The following is a 25,213-nucleotide window of genomic DNA, read 5'->3' as shown; positions in this document are numbered from 1 at the left end:
CCATGTTTATGAGGAAATCTGGGAAGAGCCGAGTGTAAAACACCAAGAGAGAGACAGAGACATTCCCCTGCCTTCCCACATCCCTCGCTGCTGTCCCTGTGTCACACCACAGGGTTATCAGCAATGGAATTAATCTCTCTGAACAGGCTCTTTGTGCCGTGCTCACACATTATTGATCTCTGTGAGCTAATTTTTCCCAAGGGATTTAAGCCAGTTTCCATCTGCGTGAGCTCCCTTGGAACGCTTGGGGATTTGAGAGAAGCAATTTCTCTCCCCCAGCCACAGAGTGGCTCCTTTAACACATTCCCACATTTGCATTTTTCCATTTGCATATGCACAGTTTAATGCCAGAGCAGCACGTAAACAGGACTGTTAGTTTTATGAAAATCCGACTTTTGGGGGGAATTGCTTTGTGCGAAACAATGGTAAAAAGCAGGATCCAAAGTAAATCTTACAGTGAAGGGAGAAAAACCCACTTATTACAAGACTAGAAAACCTGTATGAAATACTGAGGAGCCTCTTACAAAGGCAAATTATCCCACGGCGTGGATGGCAAAGGGATCATTTACATTCCCAGTTCGTAAAAAGCAGTGATTAATACAGCTAGAGAAAATGTAAAATTTAATGAGTAACTGAAGTGTTCAAACAAACTGCCAGTTTAATAAAGCAGAATGACAGGGCCAAAGTGTTGGGAATAAAATCCCAAGGTTCTGTTAGCAGAGAGAAAATTCATGGATGGAGTGAGAAAAAGAAAAGGTGATTTAACTTCAAGAGAAATAATTACTCTTCATCTAAATAAGAATTAGAATGAACATTTATATTGTCTTTTCTTCCCCTCTGAATGTCTCCAAAACTCTTATTTATGTTAGTTTACATACTTAGCTAATTAAAGCTTTAAAATAATATAAATTTTTATGGGCCATTTTTGGAGGAAACCAGCATAACTATAAACAGGACCAGGCATTTTAAATATTGCATCAAGGTTCTATTAGTTTTCATGGTGCAATATATATATATTTTTTTTAAAAAAAAACTGTCTCCTGCTGAACTAACAACAATCTTATTTTTAAGCAATTTTTTAAAAAATTACACACAGATCACAGACTTTCATTCTTAATGGCTTGAATTTAGCAATAAAACCTGCATTGAAGTTGGCAAAGAAAATACTGAACCAACATCTCAGCTGATGCAAAGGGAAACCTGCCTGATGTTGTGCTGTTTGTGTGAGCTGTGTTTGCAGGATGCTTGACCTCTGCAGCTCCAGCCCTGCAAATCTTTCATCCAGCTCATCTCCTGTCTCTCCAATGTTGGCTCTGCAGGTCAAACGTACACTGTTATTTTTTTCACCCCATTTTTCTGAACTGAGCCACAAAAACCCAATGTGAGCAGCTTGTGATGAAGGGACAGGGAAGCCCAGGGTGTTGCTGGGCAAGACTGACCACAACTCTTCACTGAGAGCTTTTCACTCCTTGCAATGTGCAGCTGAAACATCTGTGAAGAAGACAGTCCAACTCCCTCCAAAAGTATCACTTTACTCAGATCTTCCTTTCCCAACAACGTCCACCTACTACGTACAGGCTATGCAATAAGGTCACAAATAGATCCATGGAGAGCTGCTATTAACAACTCGCATTTTGCAACTCCAAATATTCAGCTATTAGAGTGAGAGTGGTGAGACAAATCTACCCTGGGCATTGTAAAAGTCATGATGCCCTCTGAAAACATGCCCATCGTGGGAACAACTTGACCCCAAAATGCCAAAATGAGGTGGACAGACACAAGAGAAGGCAGAATTAAGGTTCTCTAGGAGCCCTTTTGGAAAGCACCACTTTGCATTCAGGCAGCACTGTCATCATAACCCCAGGATCTCTCCTATAATTAGAAGCTTCTCTATGAGGATACAGTCAGGCATTTTCATTCCAGTTATGTTTATCATGCTGGAAGTATGGTACAAGGAGTACTCTGAGTGGGACCAGAAGTAATGGAAGTGCAAGAGCACAAGCCACACTCTGACACAAAGTCATTATTCCATAGTCTCTGATGTCTGCATGACCTGCTGTTCACAGAACTCATCTGCAGTGAGAAGACTCTTCCCACTCCCACAGAGAGGAATGGCTTCGTTTCAGACACTGGGAGGTTTGTGGGCTTTTTGTTCAGCCTTTTTCACTCCCTTGTACAGTTACTTTTATTTTTACTGCCACATCAGCAAAAATCAATGAACTGAGAACACAGCTGCTATAAACACTTGTTACACACACTTGCATACAACTCAAGGTCCCCCACACAGACTCCCCCTTTGCAGTGTCTGTAACACCCAAAAGAGGCTAAAGAAATGGCAGCATTTCCAGGCATAAACCAAGAAAAAAAAATAAAATAATTTTTAAAAAGCAAGAAAAGCCAGTTTTAGTGAAGAGACCCTGAGATTAGCTCAGCTGGTCAGAGCCTGGTGCTAAAAACACCACGGCTGGTGGTTCAACCCCTGCATGGGCCATTCACTTAAGACTTGGACTTGGTGATCCTTGTGGGTCCCTTGCAACTCAGATTATTTTGTGATTCTGCAAACCTGATGATCAAACCTCAAGTCTGCTGTTATTAGATGAGTCTACTCTTGTAATAGTTAGAACTTGGGTGTAAGTGCACCCCAAAATTCAACAGCCCAGGCAATTCTTGCAGTGTGTATGTCCTGAATAAAAGGGGTAACCCCAGACATCTCTCTACAAGTCAGACTGAAGTCAGCTCTACATAGATAGCTGCCAAGAGATTTGGCTTCTTAAACTATGAAACCTATCTAGCCACCACTTCCAAATTTTGAAAAGAAGGCAGGAATCCATCATATCCTCCGTGGTCACCTCTTGTCCCTGCCTCAAACATGTGACATTGGCTCCTGAATACGGCGGGTTCTTGGCAGTGAAATTAATTTTAATTTAATATCACAAGGCTGCATTGATGCCTAGCAAGAGTCCCACATCACCAAAGCTTATTTTTCTCTAGGGACTTAGGCATGAAAAGGAAAAGCTGCTGAACAGAAGGCAACATATCTTTCTCTACATTTATATCCAGAGACATATCTGCCTGCAATGGCAAGAAGGAAAAACAAGTGTCACCTCAGAGAAGAGCTCTGTCACCTCATCTGTTACCTTCCTCAGCAAAACAATGGCTCTCTGAGGGGCAGACGAGGCTGAATGGGTTGTACCAGATTGTTTTCAGCTGCAGGCAATATTTATAATCACTAATTTATATGCAGAAATATTTATAAACAGTAAATTTAGAGACTGCTATATTGGTAAAAGCTGCAGAAGCCATGTCACAGAGTGTTCTGCCCAAATCCTGCATCCCTTTAGGTGAGAACATGATGCAGAAGAAAGTAGTCCTCCCATAAATTATTAGTTATCCTTTATCAGTACGAATTCTCAGAAACATCATCAGTAGGAGCCACCACATCTTCTGAAGGCGATTAAATAAAAAATAAAATGCTAAAATGCTCTATTTTCTGAAATGCCGCCTATTCCAACAGTTACTATGGAGCATGAAAACTAATTCAAAGCTGTCCCTTGCTTTGGCTGTTATTTGATTTCCCTCTCTTCACTTGGGGAGAGGGTAAGAAGTGTGCACTGCACATGATGCCAACACCTGGGTGCTCAGGGACAGCACGGCTGCGTTTTCTGGGGAAACTCAGAGCAAGCAGGGATTCTAAAGGGATCAGTGTCATCCAGCAGGAACACTCCACTCCCTAAGAGCTGCTGTCAGTTTTCTCACCTACACTGACACAGCTCATAAGTTCAGAGGAGACCCGTAATAGACTGAGGACTCTGAGATCTCCTGACCAGATGGCAATCCTGACAATCTCCTCCAGGACTCAGCCTGTTCAGCACAGTAATACAGAGATCAGCAAACTCAAACCACAATCTCTTTTCCACCTGCACACAGACTGGCAGGAGTGTCAAAACACTGCTGCCCAGGTCTGTACAATGAATGCTACTGTTGGTACAAAAAGGTGGCTTTCTCCAAAAAGCAGGTGCTATCACTCCTGAAAGACCCACTACTGTGCACAGCAACAATTGGAAGAGGTATTTTCTTTCTGTGCTTATATCATTTCAGGCAACAATGAAACACCAGTGTGGAACTGCAAACAAAACAGATGCACGTTCAGCCTCAGCAGGTTTTGAATTGTCTTCCAAAACTCTTTTAGGTTTATCTTATGCTTAATTGATTAATCACAAGCAAGACTTCCACGAGCAGCGTGTGCCCCTAGCACATCATTAAAGATTATGTTCACAGATACTCTGTTTAGACAGCACTGCGTTAAATCCCAGCAAATAACTTGGTCACTGAGATGTGCATGGAGCCCGTGAGGAGGGAAGCTGCTAAAACAATTATGTGATGTGGGGAAAATGCACATCTTGATTCTTCCTGTGCACAAATGTTTCACCAGGGCTTCCTCTTCACCAGATTTGCTAGGGGAAAAAAATGAGCCACTGCTACCATGTTTCCCATTAGAAATGTCAGATACACTGCCACAGTTTTTCTCTCACACCCCTGAGGAGCTCAGGGTAAAGGCAAGCACCAAGATCTCCATGCAGCAGGCAGAACTGCAGCTCATCGATTGTCATCCTTCCCTTGACAACTCCTAACAAACCACTGTAGCTTTAGGAACTTCTCGTGGTCCAGAAAGGCTGCTCCAAAGTGCACAGTCTTTATTTCAACCTGTCAGCAAAGCAGCCAGAAATAGATGTCCCTCTCCTGCTGATGCTGGGATTACACAAACCGGTGGCAGGTTACAAGGGATTTCCTCAAAAGTCTTTCTCGCAAGCAGCTTTCTTGGTACTTATTACCATGACAGAGGAAAAGGAGAGTCTAAGAAACACAGCTGACAGCATGGCAGACCTTTGCCTCAGGCAAAGCAGAACAAACTCCTGTTCCCAAGTCATGCAGTTTATAGCCCAGGGCTGTGTCTCATTACTGCTGCCCAAGCCAAGGTTGCTACAACCTCAGTGTCTGAGCACAGAGTTGTCCCTCGGTGGCAACTCCTCTGAAAGCTGAAGCCATGGGTTTATCTAGCTGGAAACCTGTTCTCTGCCATAGAGAGAGGTTTGGAAGGAAGAAAAAATGCTTCTGGAATGAGGGGCATTACAAGAGAGATTTTATAAAATATAATGAGAGAGAAAGATCGGAGTGTGAGGGAAAAGACTGAGTTGCATCCACCAAGCAGCAGTGATTGCTCAGCAGCATTATGGATAAGTTCACAAAGTTCACCCATAATAAGGATGTTTGATCTGTGAGGATGTAGCTTTTGTCTGGATAACCTGAATAATTTCTAATTTGTCTGTGGCCTAAATAAGAAAATGGCAAGTTAATAATGCTGTATATGCATTTTTTCCTCTTTAAATTTAGTGCAAGTTCAACACTGTCACAGAGACAAAGTTAAATAGCTCAGAAAAACCTTTCGGCTCAGTAGAAAAAGAAACTTATCAAACACTAAAAGGAGAAACATTCTAGACAGTAACACGCAAGAGTTCTGTATGCATGACTTGTGTTTGGATTTCTCTTCTCCAGTAGACAATCTAATAATGTTTGGGCAGCCACAAGGCCCTCGTGCTCTGTGCAAAAGAAAATAAACAAATAAACCCCACCATTTCCCATGGCTCTGCTGCCAGGACTGCATCGAGGTGTGAGCCTTAGGGAAAATCACTCATTCAAAAAGACAATTCAAAAATCAGGATAGAAGCACCTTTTGCTGTTTCAGCAGTGGGAAGTTGTTTTGTTTTATTTTATTATTAGGTATTTTTTAGCTTGTGGGCTAGATATGGGCCTTGTGGAAGCATTTTAAAGATGGCAGCAATAGCCTTGTTTTCTTGATTCCTTCCTGTGAACTTCAGAATTGGCCCATGAAAGCCCAGGGCTTAATGAGTAATTTCCATCAGCAAAAGGGTTTCAGACCTGAGATTCAGAGTGACCCTGAACTGGGAACATTTCAATGCAAAACACAAAAACTGTCAGACATGTTAAATCTTCCAGGGACAAGACTCAGCTATAACAAAAGTTTCTTGGAATTTTCACTGGTGAACTGATTTTAGATTTGTTTTGAATGAAGTTTCACTAATGTTGAAAACCAAAATATTCCTGAAATGGGGGAGTTTGAAATGAGAATTAAATTCTGTCAAGACATGACCAGACCTTCCTTGCAGGTATCTGAAAAAGAATATCCTTCATTGCCTCAGGACTGTCTTCACAGCATTTTCTTTCTTCCAGCCCCAGAAGAGAGGGAAGGAGCTCCATCCGAGAGGACACAACATTTACAAGATGCTGGTTGGGTTCTCCTTCCCATCAGACTGCATCTCCTGCAGCTCTTTGATCCAGGACCACCTGGTCCTCACCACTGCTGGCCTTGTCATTCATCCAAGCCCCCTTGTACACAGCCAACAGCTGGGCATCTTTCTCCTAAAGCACCACGCTTCTCACTGGATGACTGGGAAAACACACCAGGGCTGGCTGATGCTGCTACGCTCTCAAATTCTGATTTCAAGGTGATTTGTGTTCCCTTCCTCCTTGGTTTGCAGGGATGGGAGGGGAAACCAAAAGCTCTGTTTGTGCTTGAAGCCAAACAAGGAATTAAGTCGCCCAGCAGAGTGTGTGCTCTGGAGTGTAGGAACGTCAGGGGGACAATCCATTTCATGGTTCCATGAAGCTGATTGAAACATGATTACACAGCAAGCCAGGGGCTCTTCTCCTCTGGGACTCCCCAGCTGCCTGTGCTTCTTAAGAACAATTATTACTGCAGGTGACTTCAGATTGCAGCTGGGATGGACTTAGGTTCAATCTTATCAGGGAGTTTCAGACATTTTGGGCTAGGAGACTAAAGTTAATTGCACCTAGTATGGCACAAAGGGAGTAATTTGAAGGAAGTTATCTTCCAATGACAGGGAAATGTTGGTGAACAGGTTAGTGAAACATCCTGATCCTTCTCCAGTGGTGGAAAAGTAAAGAACTGAAGAATGTATTTTATGATCAGATGAATGGGCACATTTTCCACCTTAAAACTCACTTTAAGCCAGGCAATTACTGCACTTACATCCTTTCCCAGCCCACAAAATTTCATCCAGGAAACGGGAGGAAGCAAAGGCCTTTCGTTTTTCCATTCTTGTGCTACTTCTTTTGGGATAAGGTTAAGGCAGAGTTAATCAGCATTTGCAAGTTACATTTGAGGCTGGCAACATGTGAAAGACTAAAAGCCCTGCAGAATAAAGTCCTTTAATTGAGTCACAGCACAAGCACAGCATGGCTGGTAGGAGTATAAAAAGCCAGAGCGCAGCTATTCATTAGGAATGAATATGGAACTTAACCTAGGGAGACCCCGGGAATAAAAGAGGCCCATTTGCTCCCTGGCCTATTTACTGAGAGCCACATAAACACGGGGGCAATTAAACCCAAATACAAACACTGGCAGCACAGCCAAGGCAGGACAGAACATGGTCCTGCACCCAGTCTTGCCCAGGACCAGCGACAGCTGGGCTGAGAAGTCTCCTCTACTCTCCTTCTGCATAGACTTTCTTTCTTCCTGTTCATATTTCCTTGGGATGTTATGGCTTTTTGTTTTTATAAAACAAAGCCAAGTGAGAAAAGGAGGAAGAATGGACTAGGTGGCAAAGCAATTGGGAGTGCCTCAGTAATGTATTCAGGCCGTTAAGGATTTCATTAGATTTACTAAAAGATCATTAGCGATAAAATATCTTCTTTTATTTTACCTACTTTCTAAACATTATAGTCTATTCTGCCATTCAAGCTCGCATCCCACTGACATTAATTAGCATGCTATATATTAAGGAGAGCTTTTAATGAGCTGTTATTTCATATGATTTTATTGGAGAGCCTCATTGTTCAGCTTAATAGCAGAAAATGACAACTATAGAAATTGCTTTGATAGGACTGCAGCATTGAGGTGGTTATTCAATCTCCATGCTTGTTCCTCGGTAATTCCTTGATGCTGAAAGCTCTGCCTAAAACCCCTCATTGTGGTTTGCCATGATACACTGAGTGTAGGGAAAGCTGTGGGCAAGGAACAGAGCCTCAAACCACAGAGTGGGGTGTGAGCAGCACTACACACAGCTGCTGGGTCAGCAGAAAGCAGCAGCAGCAGCAAGGCCCACGTGTGTAAAAAATGGTTTGGCCGCATTTATAGGTCAAGCATCAGCCTCAGCTCTTACTGTAGCTGACAACTGTGGCATGGTGTAGTTTCAGTCACTTGAATCTTAAGCTATACATTTGCACTTATTCTCCAAGTCAAGTGTCTGCCCCCCAGACCGTTTTGGGCTGGAAGGGACCTTAAAGATCACCCCAGTTCAACCAGTTCAACCCTCTGCCACCCTTCACGAGGCCAGGTAGCTCCAAGCCCCATCCAAGCTCAACCTAAGTCACTTTTCCCAAATTCAGACCAAAGCAGGTGAATTGAGAACAAAAGGAAAAGTTGTTCTCCCTGTGCTAAAGCTTTCATTCTCCTGAAAGCCATCTCACCCTCACTGCCAGCAATACCACCTGAATACCACCTGCACAGCAGGGAGAGCAGGGTCAGGGACAAGTAGTAACCACCAGGGAAGGAAAAAGGAGGCAGAGGACTCAAAGTGACAGAAATTGGTAAATGAGCAGGGCACAGAAAACCCAAACCCATCCTGTTCACTGGATGGCAGGATCATAAAGACTGGCTCTAAGACACAAACACAAAGGACAGCAACAAGGTGAATTTCCCAAAAGGAGCCATGCATCCACACATACATACTGCTGAAGGAGATGCAAAAATCACTTTGACTGGCTTCTCCCCCTTTACAAAGCTCCTCAGTGGCATCCATTAACAGCATGAAGCCACCACCACACCTGAATGATTCAGTCATATGTATTTTCTAAATTAAACAATACTGAAGATGAAACAGAGAAAAAAAAAAAGCCAACAATCTAGGAAGGAAGTGCAAACATGCATCTGCAGTTTGCTTTCAACTTAGCTAACTGCTACATTTTGGTAAACAAAATATTGCAAGATGTGAAAATGGAGTTGTTAAAGAGCTTTGTAGTACTCTTAATTGCACAGGTACACTGCCATGTGAAAAGATGAGATGGAGGAAATGGGATTAAGGATCAGCTGTTCTCCTGAATGAGCAATATAGAGAAGAAAGAAGAATAGACTGAAATTATATTTTTTCTGGGAAAAGAAAAAAAAAAAGCATTGCAAGGCAGAAAGACAAGATGCTGATGTATCTACAAAAGGATGTTTTAAAATTGAATTTCATTGCAAGAAAAAATAAGTTGGAGTTTTTTTCAGTTCTTATAATTTAGTTTGGAACACTAAAATATTCAGCTCCTTAAAAAAAAAAGTGTTGTTGTAACCAAATATCTTCTCATTTGCATGAGATTTATATCACTGCATGTCTATTGGCTTCAAAAGAACAATAAAAAGGTAATCAAAGAAATTGTTGTGCTCAAGGGACCACATTATGTTTTAATTTCTGAAAAGCTTGATCAAACAATTTTTTTTTAACAGTTGATTCATTCTATTTATAACACAAGTATGCTACTTACCTGCAGGTTGTCATACATTTGAAAAACCCTGACATCTGAGTTTTTCAGAAAAACCCTCTCATTTTCTCCCAGTGATGTTTCTGGAAACCACAGGATTTTAAAAAGCATCATTAACAAATGCTTCCAAGTTAAGCACATCTTGCAAATAACAGCAAATGAGCAACACACAATGAAGAATCCTATATCATTTGAAGAAGTTTGTTCTAAAGCTCTTTGAGGTGCTTATTCAGTAAAGCTTCACAAATCAGGAAACCATTTAAACTTTCCCTAAATTTAAGGTTGTGTTAAAGTGACTGGGACCGGATGGAGAGGAACAGGAGCAATAAAAACATGATGCCTTGTCAGGACTACCTAAAATCAAAGGCCAGACAAAATTAAGGGAATAAAAAGCAGTTATATTTATTAAATGACCTTCAGGTGCATTTTTCACAGACAAATCCCCCAGGGGCTGCACCCAAAGGACAATGAGTCATGGGTTTTTACACTTTTGTACGTTTGCATATTGGGGGTTAATCTTCCAATTACAGCTTCAGGTAACGAAGTCATTTACCCCAAGTTTGCTTCCCCCTCAACTCACTTTTGTTTCCATCTCTCAGGGCCTGAGGCAGTGAGGTGTCCTTGATTCCCAGCCTAGAGAGGAATTGTTGTGTGTGCCCATATTGGGAAAGCAGCAGCTCACACTGGATATGGAGTTTAGAGTTCTACACTAAAGAACTACACGGTTACAAATATATGGAAAATAGAAGAGCTGAAATCCTAAGGCATCAATACAGCAGTCTCTTTCCAACAGGGAGTAATCCCTGAGTAAAGGCTCAGCCTGCATCTGGAGCACCCTCCCTTCTGTTACTCTCCTTAGCTGGAGAGGCAGGAGCAGCCAAGCAGGGCCAGCACGAACCAGGCAGACAGAGCCCAGCCCGGGGTTAAGTAACACAGCTCCAGCTAACTCCAGTCCTGCCACGGCATCTGGTGTTTCCAAACGTGATGGGAAGGAAAAACAAAACAACCGCTGCCTTTGCTGCCCTCTGACTTATTGCACACAGGTAAATCGTGCTTTCCTTGCAGGATCAGAGAAGACACCTTAACTGAATGCCCTGGTTGTGGCAGGGGGTCACTCAGGCACATACTCATGTTCTCTGCTGACAGGGGAGCTCATAAACCCTATTAATTTATTCAAATTGATTAAACAGCACGGGAGTGAAGGGGAGGAGCTCTCTGTGAGATGCCATTGGTTATGGGATGGGGGAAAAGATATTTGCTGTGACCTTGTGATGCTCAAGTTCCACTGGGAAGCTGTCTGACTGGGCCCTGCCTTGTTCTAGGAACAGAGCCACAGGATCTGTGACTAACGCAGCATCCCAAGCTTCTAAGAGAGTGAGCAATGCTCAGATTTACCATCCTTCTCAGTTGCCAAGAAATGATAATAAATCAGCAGAATCGGCACCGTTCGTTTGCCATATTCTGGCCTGGATCTTTATTAAGTGGAGCCCAGAACACTGGCAGTGTTTAACCAGCCCTATTTACCAAGTGCTCAGTAAATACTAGTCAGCAGGCATAAAACAAACAACTTCTCTTCAGCCAGCCCAGCCCTGTTCCAGGGCCCTTCTGTGCTGAGACTCATAAACTCCACATCTAATTGAGCTGGTGTAGTGGTTTTGGTTAGCTAATTTGAGATTGTTTTGGTTAATGTACTAATTTATGTGGTGGGTTTAGTGTTGGCTAAATTGTTAGTGTATTTACTGGCATTATTTATTTATTTTTGTTGTGAGATGGAATTAGGAGGAAGGCAAAGTAGGCTTAAACTTTAAAGGGTGTAGAGAAAAACTTTATTAACAGAACTAAAATAATAATAATAATAATAATTAGAATAAAACTTTCAGAACACTTCTCCTCCCCCCCCCCCTCTTTTCTTTCCTATTGACAACGTACAGAAACAATTTGGTCAGTTAATTACTTCTAGAAGTCTTTCTTCTATAGTCTTTCTAGTTCTTTTGTTATGCTATGGAGACTTCTCTACAAGAAAACAGGGTTTTTGTGGCTTTATGGAAATTTGATCACTGTGTAAAAGTCTCTCCCCTCAACTTACAGCTTTCCCCACAACTGTTTTTGACGGCTCAGTCTCTGACAAATGGGGTACCATTTTAAGGATGAGCTGGTCAGAAATAAATGTTCTCTCCATTTATTTCTGAGATCATCTTTATCTCTGGGAACAGAGATCTTCTTCCCTGGGGCAAATGGTCTTTATCACTCTTCTCTCTCTCTGTGCAAACTTCTCATGGGATCACAGCTACTTCAACATCTGCTTGTTCAGGATGTTTTTGCTCATGTCTATAGTTTGAACACTTATCCCTCCATGCTTTTCAATGAGTTATAGGGAAACAGAGTCTGATGTATCAATCATATATTCTCTACAGCTTTACAAGAGGATTTCAGCCCAAGAGTGAGGAATCTCCTCAATCCCTCCCATCTGGGACCTGACTTCTACTTGACTGACTTGATGCCTTCATGTTGTTCCTTTACATGTCTTCACTCTATCCTTTTCTCACTTGAGACAGGATTGAAGGCTTGCAGGTCTCAGTTGTTCAGTGAAAGAGTTAATATCTCTGCAGAGGGCCACATGGTCCCTGCGGGGTGGTGGCCAGAGCTGTTTTGTTGGTGGAGAAGGCTCAGATCTTTAAGGGGAAGGGCAGTGGCTGCTCTGGCTGCACAGCTGTTTTTAGGTTTTCGATGTGTTTAATTCCAGCCATGGGGCTGATGGCTTCTCCTCCCCCTACCTGGCAGCCACTGGGGCCTGGCCTGGAGCTGCTCCTGGGGCCCGAGGGACCAGGGCTCAGCCAGGGCTGGAAGTAGGGAAGGGTTTGATGTTGGTAAGATGTGTCAGGGTTGAATGTTGGTAAGATGTTAGCAGCCATGGCCCGGCCCAGCCTGGCAGTGTGGCAAGGTTTAATGTTGGTAATGTGATAACTGATAAAAGATTTGTGTTAATCATAAAAGCATTGGGGTTTGTATAAACCAGAATACTAAGGTCTGAAGTGAAGCATGGACATTAGATAGAGGAAAATATATGAGAAAATCATTCTGGTTTAAATCCCCCTGTTTTGAATATTATGTTTTCTAAGTAAGTTGTATCTACTATCAGTTTGCAAAATCAGACTTTCCGATAGTCCAACAGATTTTGCAAAATCAGATTTCCTGCCTTCGTTTGATCGATGCTGCCTATCTACAAAGACCAGACTTCCCAACTTTTGCTGGTTTTTATCTACCAAGACCAGATGGTTATCTGTGAGACTGACTATCGCCCAAAGACTTTATGGATGTTTATTCGACCACCACTGCTTACCCGGCAAAGTTAAAAATTACAACGGGAGACCATACTATAAGAAAAGGCTGCAAACCAAGGTTGGATGGAGCATGGAGTGGGCAGTGACCCCTCACGTTCCCCAGAGCTGTTTGCTCCGTCTATATCAAATAAAGCAATTTGAATTTTGCTAAATATTGAGACGTTTTGTTTCCCATTTATAAGAGTAAGATGTTAGCAGCCATGGCCTGGCCCAGCCTTGGCCAGGACCTGTGGCCTCCCCTCCCCTGCTCAGCCACTGGGCCAGAAAGGGGAAGAACTTCTCTCTGCAAAGGCTGAAAAGCAAGAGGGCTTTTTCCTGGGCTTGTTTGTTTTAACATATGTGTTCACAGAGGCATGTTCAGCTTTCTCGGTGGTTTAACAGGTTGTCCCTTCTCAAACCTAATCACGGATTGGTTTTTGTCAGGCACCGAGGAAGCTCTTAGCAGCTTCTCTGAGAAAAATCGTTTTTGTGGGTAGTTCTTCCCTTTTTACTGAATGTCAGCTGTGCAAAACCAGCACAGTTGGGTAGATGTGAACAGCTTTCCTTGCACAACGCTGAGAGGGTGACACAGCCTCCCATAGGGCTGACAGAGCTTCAACTTGAACAGATGATATATGGCCACACACTTCCATTGCTAGTTTAGGTTATTAAAGTCAATTCAATACAGCACAGATGCAGTAAACCCCTTATTCTTGATGTCATCGACTTTCATGGACTCTGGACAAACAATAGACTACATCTTATAAATCCATTGTCAGAGACAAACAGCATTAGTGCTGCAGATGAACAGGGAGTAATTCCCGACAATGTCCCTGCAAATGAGTGATAAAGCCAGTAGCCATTACCCCATCTTTAAATGATCAGTGCCTGCCTTTTGAAACCATGACAGTCTCCAGGATGTTCAGCTAAATGCAGCACCAGCTGTGCATGGCACTGCAAAACACAGGCAAGTTTAGGCGAGCAAGCTCCATCCCAGGAGTCTCCTGCATCCATGGAATGCAGTCGAGAGTCTGTAACATGATTGATTTTCATGGGAACATTCAAAGCCACTTTTCACTGAAGGCAATTTCCGAGAATTGTCATCTTTCCACTATTTCTACGGTAGAGCTTTATATAAATCGGCTGCAAGATTTTGTGGTTGCTGCTTTCCTTCTTGTGGGAGCCATTTTTCACCCTTCACAACCAAAAAAAAAAAACCACCCAAGCCCTTTAAATAAACAAACAAACAAACGACTAAGACAAGCTGAGTTCCCAATCCTTGCAGCTTTTTTCTGGGGAAATCTTTTTTTTGCAACACCTGTTAGCAGGAAAGATTTTATCTTTAAAAAATCAGGTTTCCTGAATAGCTTAGAAAAGGGCTATGAATAGAAATGGATGCATATCCCTGCATAGCTATCACACCAGATAATCCTGCTTTTTGTTATAATAAGCATGCACTTTCAGGGGTCAAGGGTGGAAGAAATTTATTTCCACCCTTTTATAAATACAGGCAATGCATCCCACAAATATTGACCTCATGCAAGACACTCTTAAAAAGGCAGTTTGTGTGTAACAACCTCTCCTGCAGAGCAAAAGTGATGGAGTGAGGTGATGGAGAAGGAATGGCATATTGGCAACTGGAGAGATGAAGAAGGGCAGACTGCAATTTTACATGGTAACTAAGAGGATCTGTAGCCTCTGAAGTGCAATTTAAACTCAAATCCACTGGGATTAGATGTGCTATGCTCCGAGCATGCCATTAAAGAGCTGAAATTGTGTATGAAAGTCCCTTGTATTATTATTCCTGGCATCAAAATAGAGATTTATAGTGTTTCAGAAACAGTGACTGACAAAACTAGCTAGTTAGAAGCTGCAAATGTATTCTTGTTTTTCTCCAAAACCACTAGGGATTTAACAATCCTGAAGATGAGGACATAAGTGATTACAGGACTGCACCTTACAATGTTTAAAAAGACAGTTTGCTGTTTCAACACTGCCCTTAGGCATGGCTCACTGAAAGGACTTCAGCAGTTTGGGAGCCATTTTTCCAGCCAAGGAGCTGAATATTTGGGATCCACCCTTGAAATGCTGTTAGAATTGCAACACCCTTGACAATGCCTTCCCCCAAGGGATGTGACAAGTACTTCAGAAGGCAATGATAGGTGGGTTTCTCTTTCTTTCTTACTGTTTAAGGGTGAAATATTCTAAAAACTGACAATTCTGAGAAATGTAATACACACAAAAATGTATTTACAAAGCCAAAAGCCAGCATCACTTACAGAGTGCACCTGAAAGCTCTCAGCTGCTCAAAGGAATGGCAAAATGAAGATATAAATAAGTTTTATTTACTTAGATGTGAGTTTGCAGAAAACATACATCTAAGACAACCTCATGTCATCTAAAAGCAGAAGAATTTCAGTGCCAAAGCTGGTCCACGACCTTAAATTAGACTGCTTGCCCTTGCAGCCCATTGACAGTCTAAGTCTGTTTGATGGTAGTTTGACCTTACACACACTTAGGAAAAATAAATTAAAAGGAATAAATCTTTGTTGCATGTCTTTGTACACAAAGGCTTTGAAGCTGAACTCCCACATGGTGTGAGGACAATGAGCAGCATTTGATTATCAGGGATTTTAAAGAACATCTTTTCAGGACTGGTTAAAAAAATGTAAAATACAAATTTCAACAAGTCATGGTGCTTTCAGTCTGCCAGGAGATTGACTGTGGGGCAGGATTAGTGAGATATTATTGAATTAATGCCACTCAGAGGCTGCTCCCAGAGAACAAGAACAAGAACAAAAACAGTGTGATAGTACCTCTTCCATGTCTGTCACGTGCAGCACCACCTGCATGGGCCATTCTACCCAAACCAAGGAACCAGCAAAGCCCAGCTCTGCTGACATCTGTTTTTCTGAGCACAGGTTGGTCTGCCTGCCTCCTATAGGTTACCTTGAAGCCACCTGGGGACCTGTTAGAGGCTTTTAACTTTCCCTCTCTTACTTCCACCAGCAGCCTGGGCATATCCCTGGCATTTGTGATGGACAGACAGATTGACATCTCTCGTCTCACCACACAGCTGTGAGCTTTGCTGGGCTCCCCAGCACCCCAGAATGGTCTGTTCTGTCCTCCCTTTCTAGCCAGCTCATATCCTAATCTTTGCAGCACTGATTAACTGATCTGTAATTCCCAGAACTTTCCACGTTGTCCTGAACAAGAGGTTTCTGCTCCCCAGAAAGAGGCTGCAATTAGAAAAGGATCTGGAACTGCAATTACAAGGGATCTAAAAGGTCCTTCTGTTTAAAAACCCAGCTATTTCTGTACTCAGTGAAACAATTAATTCTGCAAGCGAATACAGAGGGGTTTAAACCACTTTTAAATGCAATGCTCTTGCTTTGTTAAAAGGCAACAATAGCATTTTGGAAGAAAAATAACCATCAGAAGAGACTTGCAAAAGTCAAAGAGGTTCATTAAGGTCCTTCCATTCTGTTTAGGCTCTTTAGAAGTATTCAGTCATTATGAAATTAGTGCTTCTGGCTGCCAAAAGACTTGAAGGTTATGCTGATGAATCCCAGCCCAGTTGGCACCCAAGCAGTGGATATGAACACTGCAACAGCAATTTGGGTTATAGGGACATCTGGCAGGGAGCTGCAAGAATGATTAGGGACCTGAGAAGAAAATCAGTCCCAAAGGGAAGCAAGTGGATGTAAATAGAATAGACAGCATGATTATTTTGAAGCATTTTAGAAGCTTATAACATTTTTTTTAAACAGAATTAGAGAGAAAATACAATATCCAGATACAATGAATCAGATTGTGATGGTGATGCTGAGGAGGAAACTATAACTTAGGAGAAGGTGGGGTTGTATTTGTTTTTATTAGGAGGGTTTGTGCCCAGAGGGGTTTGAGAGACTCTCAGTGGCACAATTCCTATGTGTGAATTTTGTCAGCTACCTCCAGGTGTAAAGCGGGACCTGGCACCACTAACTCAAGTTCACAAAGTGATAATATTAATAAATACTTTTCAGGGAATTTTTCTTTAATAAATACTCAGAGGCCTTTTTGTTTGTTCCTCCCTAATAATAGCAACACAATTGCAGAGCTTCCAGAGAGCTGCAAATTCACTGGAAGGTCATTGAATCTCCCAGGACAGAGCAGAATTCCCAGTGACACCAGTAACAGTGTACAGGAATTGTGTGGGTTCCATCTGCAGGGATCCCCTTGTTCCAAAAAGAGTTCCTGAGAGTGCCCTAGCCATCTGTGCCAGATTGTGCAACTGTTCTCCTGTATTTTTTATCTCCAGCTGATGGACTTGTCTCAGGCTTCCTTGGACAGTGGAAAGGTTCTGTAGGAATTTTCACATGGAAGAAGGGACAGGAAAGGACAATGTGTTCATCACGACAACCTCCAGGCACTCTGGCTCTCACGGTGTTCCTAGCACTCAGATGTTCATCCTTTTGGAGATGAGGGGGTATAGGAAAAGGAGGAAGAGTTTGAATTCACCTTGACTTCTCTTTGTCTTCAGCTGCCAAATATGCAGAGAGTCATTATCAGAAAAGAAAAATTTGTTTGCCTCCACTGAGACTCGAGCAGTGATATGACTTCAGGGGCAAAGACACTGTCATGATGCATCACAACCCTGCAGGCATTAAAGTGTCTCATGAAGCTGCTCAGCCAGAAAAGATACTCAGATTGTTGAAGTCCTTTCAACAAGCTGAGCCCAAGGCACTGTTTTAGTAAGAAACTGCTTCTTTAAAAATTAAAAGGAGTTATTTTTGCATCATTTGTAACATTTGACTTGGGTCAGATTTAAAATATGTTCTGTTATAGGTCACCTGTGTTGCCAGGAAAAACTGAACTTGTAACTGATTCTATTCAGATTAATTCCTTTAAAACACACCCAGGGTTATTGCCTAACTCCTTACACAGACACCCCCAAAGACCATGAAATGATGAGGGTTGGTTCTGTTTCAGCACTGACAGATGATTTGCACCCTGCATGCATTTCCATAAGTGTCTCAACAGCGACCAACAACGACTCCAGACAGTCAAGGATTTCAGCCTGGTGGAAATGACACTAAATTAGCAAGAGGAAATTCTGTTCATCTGTTTAGTGTTGCTGTATCAAACTCAGTCTGGCCTTTGTGAGCCAAATGATGACCTAAAAGTGAAGTTACAGGGGAAAGTTTCATCCACTGCTCATGCTGGAGTGTTAAACCTCAGTGATGCTAAACCTGCTTCATTTTTCCCATTTGAATGTGACAGAGAGAGCCAGTGCTAGTAAGGACATCTGGGAGTGACACGTCACAGGACATCCTGTCCCAAATGGAGAGGCTGGATGGGCAGGGGAAAGAGGCAGAACCTCATTGGCAATGGCAGAGCTGTTTCTTGCACCTTTGGCTTTTCCAAAGTGAGTTTGTACAAAAGACACAAAAGAGAGAGTGAAATATTGGTTCTTGCCCCTCCGTGTCACAAAATGCTGCACAAGGCACAGTGAGCGGTTTTGTGTTATTACTTAAAAAAATTATTTTTACTTTCTCTAATCTTACAGAGATAAATACTGAACCCATAAACTGACACATGCTCAGCCAGTACTGGTGCACCACTTCCTGCCATTTAATCCAAATGCCTTTACCTGCTCTTTTAGGACTGTATTTCATATCACATGGTCCCCTAAAGAGTTGCTCCTCTTAGATTCCTGTTCCACATACTTGGGAATACATGACACTATGGAGAATTTTGCCAGGAGCACATGACAGCAATAACACTTCCTTCCCTTCACAAGAAACACCACCTCTGATACACTCTAGAATCACACTGAATTGTTTTTTTCTCATCCAGCACAGGATGGTCAGTGCTCATCCCATAACCTGCTCTACACTTAGTTTGTCATCAGAGAAATTGTTGGGATGGGCAAATATTACAACTGAAACGTTCAAAAAGAGGTAAGAGTTGACAGTTCCATTCTGCTGATATTGCCAGGAAGTGCTGTGACTGATGGAAGGCAAAGAGGAATCAGTTAGACTGTGTAGATATAAAGCGTAGACTTGTTTTACCTCAAGAAGAAAAAAAAAAAGAAAAGAAAGAAAACAGAACTTGGAGAAGGAAACTGGAGAAGGAAACAGGGCACCTGAGACATGGGGAAATGTGTGGCTCTCAATTAGCCACAAATACTGGAAAGAAATCTCTCTCTTTTTTGAACTGTGTAACTTTTTCAGTGTTAGCAACAGACTATCTTCAAGATTCTTATCTATTTGAATCGGGCTTCTTTTAGCACCTGCTGAGATCTCTCAGAGCTCAGAATTGGCTTAAACACACATGAAAAGGGCCCTGTGGCACCTATTCCTTGACAACAATCTGTTCTTCTCACCTCATAGAGTGTAATGATGCCGTTTGTTTCATTTGGAGGCTTCCACTGAATGTAGATCTTCTCTTCAAAAGGTCCTCCTTGGATAGATTCCAAGGGAACGGGTCCAGGAACTGCAGGGAAAAAAAAAAAAGCAACAAAAATCTGTGTTAAAAGCTTCACCAGCTCCAGCTGCACACACATGAGATACCCAAAACGCCATCAGACAGGAAGCTGAGTGTTAAAAATAAATAAATAAAATTAAAAATTAAAATCCCTCAAGGCACTACCATTACCAAGCTACTATCAATGTGAAAGGCTTATTTTTCAACTTTTGGTTCAAATAACAACACCCTAATGTAACCACTAAGTGACAAATAAAATCAGAATCTATGAAAATATGATGCTAATTTCAGTATGAGTTTATTCCAGTACAGTGGAGCAGCAGCAGGGAATTTAATTTATCCTTCCCCACCCACACAACAGCAGAGCTCTCCACCTAAAGAGCCAGACTGCACCTTGTTATGGAGGTGCTATGGGGCTGCACACCTTTATCAATAGAAAAGAATGATTTGTTTGGTAAAGTAACAATGCAAGATTTATATTTCATTACCGCTACAAGGCCAGCTTAAAAATCCACCTACTCCAGCAAAATGTTAAAGCTGTGGGAGATAACCAACTAAATCCACTCCTGAGCCTGTCTGATAAAAACCCTGCTCATTTTTCTGAAATATTTACTATCCTTTTATGTCTCCCCATGTGATATGTGGGGCTGGAGGAGCCAGTTTCAGCTCAGAAAAACTTAGGATAGGAACTTCTACAGTTCAGGCAGAGGAACTTAGTCCTTGGTCTGAAACAGCTCAGGTAGGATAACAATGCTTCAAAGTTTTCCATCAGTTCTTCTAGAAAACTGTTCTTTTATATCCACAACCTTTCTTTTATACACACAATTAATTTTGTTTCTGAGATCTCTATAAAATGCAATGTCCAGAAGATCATTATTAAGAAAAGCTACACTCTGGAACAGAGGAACTATACAGTTTTATGGGATGCTTTCTTTTGTGTGAAGGCAGAAGAAAAATCAATAAGCAATAATCAATAATTCATTTGCCCATATGATAAAGGAAGCTGCTGGGTGGTTCAGAACACAAAGAATTAAATCTACAGCTCTTTAACAACTGCTCAGACTGGTGTCTATCATGTCCAAGCACCTCAGGGACCTTTGCCCTTTCAAGAACACGGCTGTGAAATGGAAATCATTTAAACCTACAAGTTTCACACCCAGAACAGACACGCTGTCCAGAGAGGCTGCACCAGCCTGGTGGGACAGAGGGTTATGCTGTTTTTTACAGGTTGAAGACGAGCCTTCCCTCAGAACCCAACCAACCAACCCCATCAGAACTCACCATCCTCCTCAGTCTGCACCACCAGCTCCTCGCTTTCCATTTTGCCCTCGGGGTTGGAAAGGGCCAGCCTCAGCCTGATGGTCATGAAGGGCCGGAGCCCGCGCAGGGTGTAGTGGGAAGAAGTTTGGATGAGCTCCTCCGCCTCGAATTTCTGCTGGTTGAAGACGTACTGGTAGTGCACGGTGAGGTTGTAGCTGTGGCAGCGCGTCACGGCGTAGCCGAAGGGCTCCCACTGCAGCGTCAGCTGCCGCGAGCGGATGTCAACCACCTCCACGTTCTGTGGCCCGTGCACGGGGTCTGGGGAGCAGGAGAGGAAACAGAAACACAATTTGATATTTGAACAAGGCAGCCAGGCACTGACGCCCTTTCTTCTGTGTGTGGAGCGTCCCAGCGCTCCGCGGGAGCGGAGTGTTCTGGACGCTCTTTGTGTTCTGGACGCTCTTGTGTGTACAGTGTATAAAGTGAGAGGGAAACGAACATCTGCATTCTGGCTCCTGAGCGTGGCCTGGAAATTTCCTGTCACGAGGCCCTGAGCAGTGGTCGTGCTCCTGATTCCTGTGGAATCTCACTGAATTCAACAGTGGCGACAGGAATCCGTCAGGTAAGGGGTGGGGAAGTTGTGCTTTCTTCATTCTTTCAAAGAAAACAACTAAAAATTATTAGTAACTGATGGCCTACTTGATAGTGCTCAATGACCTTGGTGAATCCAGACCTAAGTGATACAAACACACAGGAAACAGCCCCTGGGGAAGGAATGAATTCAAGTCTCTCAGCTTTGAACTCAGCCCCACTGCCCCTCCTGCCACCTCAAACCCATTCTGCTCACACTGAAGCCCCAGAGGAACAGAATCAAGTCTAAGGGATCAACTGCTGCATGTCCAACACCCCAGTGTCCTCCCATCTGTTAAACTCCTGGATGTTCTGGCAGTGGGTGTACAGGCACATCCTGCCACTCCTGAGTTTTCTGAGTCATCTCAACCTGGTGCCAGTAAAATTTTAATTTCAGATCATCTCCACACCTTGGTCCCATCAAAGTTTCTTTGCTCTTTATTATTCTTTCTACAGTATCTGGCAGAGGTACACTTTGAATATTCATGTGGAGGAATCATTTTCACCTGCTGTTCCTTAATTTATTTTTAACAGCCTAACTCAAATGCTCTGACTACACTCTGCCCTTTATATAAAATATAAATTCATGTGCCACTAGACATGTAGATATAAAGAATGAAGGATGACTGAGATGTCTGTGTTTGAGATGTCAGACCGTAAAAATTCTACAGATGTCAGTTTGTTTATCTGACATTTTTTCAACTTGTACTTGCTCTTTTGCTCAATATATAACTGAAAAAGGTAATCAGAAAATACATAATTTCATGTAAAGTTTCTTAATTTTTAGCACAATTCAGGATTCTTCCCACTTCTCTTAGTCTCTCACTACTTCAGCCTATGAAAATAAGGTTTTCATGGGAAAAAAAAAAGTTGGAAGGACTCCTGAATACCAGTCACACTTCTTCCAGAGATAATTAAAGTGGGAAAAGCCCTTCTAGTAATTCTTCAAAGTAAAGCACGCACCAGCCACCCTGACTTCAATCTACTCATGCATAAGCAGAAAATACATTTTAACAACCTGCTTATTCTGCATTACTGCTAAAAATCCCCTAAGGATGGGCAATGGGAAAGTATTCTGCATCTTTTTATAGATATACACATGTGCAGACACTTTGGAAATGGGATGGATATGAAAAGACCAGAGGTGTAAAGCTAGCAAATGGTTTAAGTTTCCTTATCGTATCAAATCATGTTGATCTCTCAACATCCAGAAAACACCTCTTAAAAGTGAGCCTTTGTGTGTCAAACAAAAAAAATAATTTGGAAATGAGGCATTTTTTATGCATTAAATACACATATATACTTAGCATGAGGTGCTAAGCATTCATTTTCTGTAAAATCTCTGAAATTTATGTTTCTGCAGATAAATTTTACAGATAAATTAGGTCAACAAAAGAATGGTTCTCTGAAAATATTCAGCTTCTGAAACAGTAAGGGTAATCCCAAGCCTCATTCCAAGATGCATCCAAAGGAAAGAGAAGCAAAAGCAAATGTAGATATTTGCCCTGGTGAATTCTGCATTACACCAAGCACTCAAAGGCAGAGCCCAGCTCAGAACGTAGCTGAGACAAGGCAAAAACATTTCACAGAAATGCAATAAGGCAGCTGAAAATGGCAATTCACCACCATGTTAATATTATACTGCCCTTATTTTATTTTCTCAATTACAATTATTGGCTTTAAATCAGTCATGTAATGGAGTGAATCAGCAGCCAGAGGGTGTCTGGTCAATGGATGTCAGATGTGCTGAATGTACCTGTGAGTAAGGAACAACCCGATCATCACCTCACCAAGTCATCTGCCCAAAGCTGGGTTAGGGAAGCCTGCTGCAGTTTTTACCTTCCTTTCTCATCCTGCTCACATATGCTCTTTCCTTTCCTACCCCAAAGTCTAAGTGTTAGAAGCTTCTCACAACCAGCTTCTAATTCTGCTCAAAACTTTGCTGTCAATGCTGCAAGCTTCATCACACACACACACACAGTTTGAAACAGTCTCTGGATCAAGTAACCAGCCTGTGAGCCATAGATGAGATTGGTTACGAAGCAAGAAGCTAAAACCCATGGGGCAGACCCCACTACACCACATTTTTCCCAAGAACCATCTGTTCTCAGGCTGACAGTCCTAAACCAAGTCTCAAATGCCCATGTCCTGAGGTGTCCCTGGCTGCTAGTGTAGAGATTGACATCTGGTGGCCATCTAGATCTTTAAGCAGAGGCAGAACAAGTAAGCAAAAACTACTTAAATTTTAGGTTCAGAGAGGAAGAAACCAAACTGGAATTAAATTAACAAATAGAAGCTGGCCCTGGAAAGCTTTATATTCTCTCTAGTTTTCTTCTCTTGGTTTCAATCTCCTTTTTTTTTTTCTGAATACTGAGGCTACATAATCTTGAAAATGTTTTCCTGTTGCTACACTCATTTCCTCCACAGCAGAAGCCATTGAAATGTCCTTTTCCAGGATGAGATTTTTGTACTGTTGTTTTTAAAGGGCAGTGGTCCTACTGGACTCTCTGTGCAATTCCTTTTGCCTGTTAGCTTTGTGAGTATTCGGTATCTAAAGGTCTGTAGCACCTATTCCTGGGACCTGTCTGACATCACCAGTTTCATAATGTTTTCTTTCAAAAGATAAGGTAAATTTATAATTCATGTACAAATCTCTGGTAGTGTTGATATATGAAACTGGAAAAAAATTCTCTATTTCTCTATTCTTGGATACCTTCCAGATATTGAAAAAAAAACCCTGAAAAGTAGTAACTTTGCACTTTGTTAGTGGAATAAAAGCTGCTAATACATATCTCAGCTTCAACTATACAAAGATATCCACCAAAGCAAGATAGAAACAGAACTAATTTGAATTCTTAAACCAATCTGAATACTTAAGAAATCAGATATTAGTGTAAACTGTGTACCCTTAAGTAAAATTTTCTGTGTCCTGAGACCTCAGGGTGAGATAAAAGCAAATTCTTAAGAAGCTTAAAAACTAAATGGCTTCCACAGATCTACTGAATCGAGTCTTGAACCCACGCAAGGAAAATTGCAGTCTCTGGGATTTCATTGTGCAAATGCTGTATTTTTATTTCAGCCTGGTTGAACCATTAATTACATTTTGAACATTCACATCAAAGTCAAGGACTGAACAGTGTTTTTCAAAACCTCATCACCCACTGATGCTTTGCTACCTTTCATTATTTTGGTGGGCTGCAGCAAACACTCAGCAGGCAGGAACCTTTCTGGAATCCTTGGGATGTGCAAGTCTGGAGGGTCTGGAGCTCAAGTCCTATGAGAAGTGGCTGGGGGAGCTGGAAAGGGGCTCAGCCTGGAGAAAAGGAGGCTCAGGAGGGACCTGGTGGCTCTGCACAACTCCTGACAGGAGGGGACAGCCAGGGGGGGATCGGGGCTGTGCTCCAGGGAACAGGGACAGGAGGAGAGGGAACGGCCTCAAGGTGTACCAGAGGATGCTCAGATTGGATATGAGGAAAAATTCTTCACAGGAAGGATGGTCAGGTGTTGGAACAGGCTGCCCAGGGAACTTCTGGAGTCACCATCCCTGGAGGGATTTAAAACACATGTAGGCGTAGAGCACTTGGGGACATGGTTTAATGGGGGCTTGGCAGGGCTGGGTCAACACTTGGACTCGATCTTTAAGGGCTTCCCAACCTAAATGATTTGATGATTCTAAGTTGCCTGAATGAAACAAGCTCTCCAGGGATCCTTCAGTGGAATCTGTGCTCTCAGTCCAGGTAAAAAGACATTGTTGAGCAAACAATGTCCAGAGACTGCTTTTCCTGCCATGAGAATTTCACAGAAAAGCTGACTTTTATGGCCAGTTTTGCTCATTCCTTATTGAGTGTCACGGAGCTAATTTTGTTCTCTGCCGTCCTCTCTCTCAAGGTGAGGTGTAGAAAAGAAAAGGTTGGTTTAGATTATCAATAACAAATGTCCCAGCTCTGTAACCCTCCATCAGGGGAAGAACAGAG

At 42.3% G+C, this 25,213-nt stretch overlaps 1 protein-coding gene across 1 annotated transcript in view; it reads right to left on the bottom strand.

Annotated features, from left to right (window-relative positions):
* Positions 1-25,213, bottom strand: part of PTPRT (protein tyrosine phosphatase receptor type T) — a 428,744-nt gene that overhangs the window by 130,397 nt on the left and 273,134 nt on the right. Inside the window, exons 8-9 of the mRNA XM_062505329.1 lie at positions 20,631-20,927; positions 19,249-19,358 (exon numbers count right to left, since the gene is read on the bottom strand). Coding sequence (XP_062361313.1) covers positions 19,249-19,358; positions 20,631-20,927 — 407 coding nt within the window. The remainder of the gene's footprint in view (positions 1-19,248; positions 19,359-20,630; positions 20,928-25,213) is intronic.

This window comes from Cinclus cinclus, chromosome 18, assembly GCF_963662255.1.
Source record: "Cinclus cinclus chromosome 18, bCinCin1.1, whole genome shotgun sequence".
Taxonomy (NCBI): Eukaryota; Metazoa; Chordata; class Aves; order Passeriformes; family Cinclidae; genus Cinclus; species Cinclus cinclus.
The sequence above is the reverse complement of the archived record's forward strand: the minus strand, read 5'-3'. Positions and strand labels throughout refer to the sequence as shown.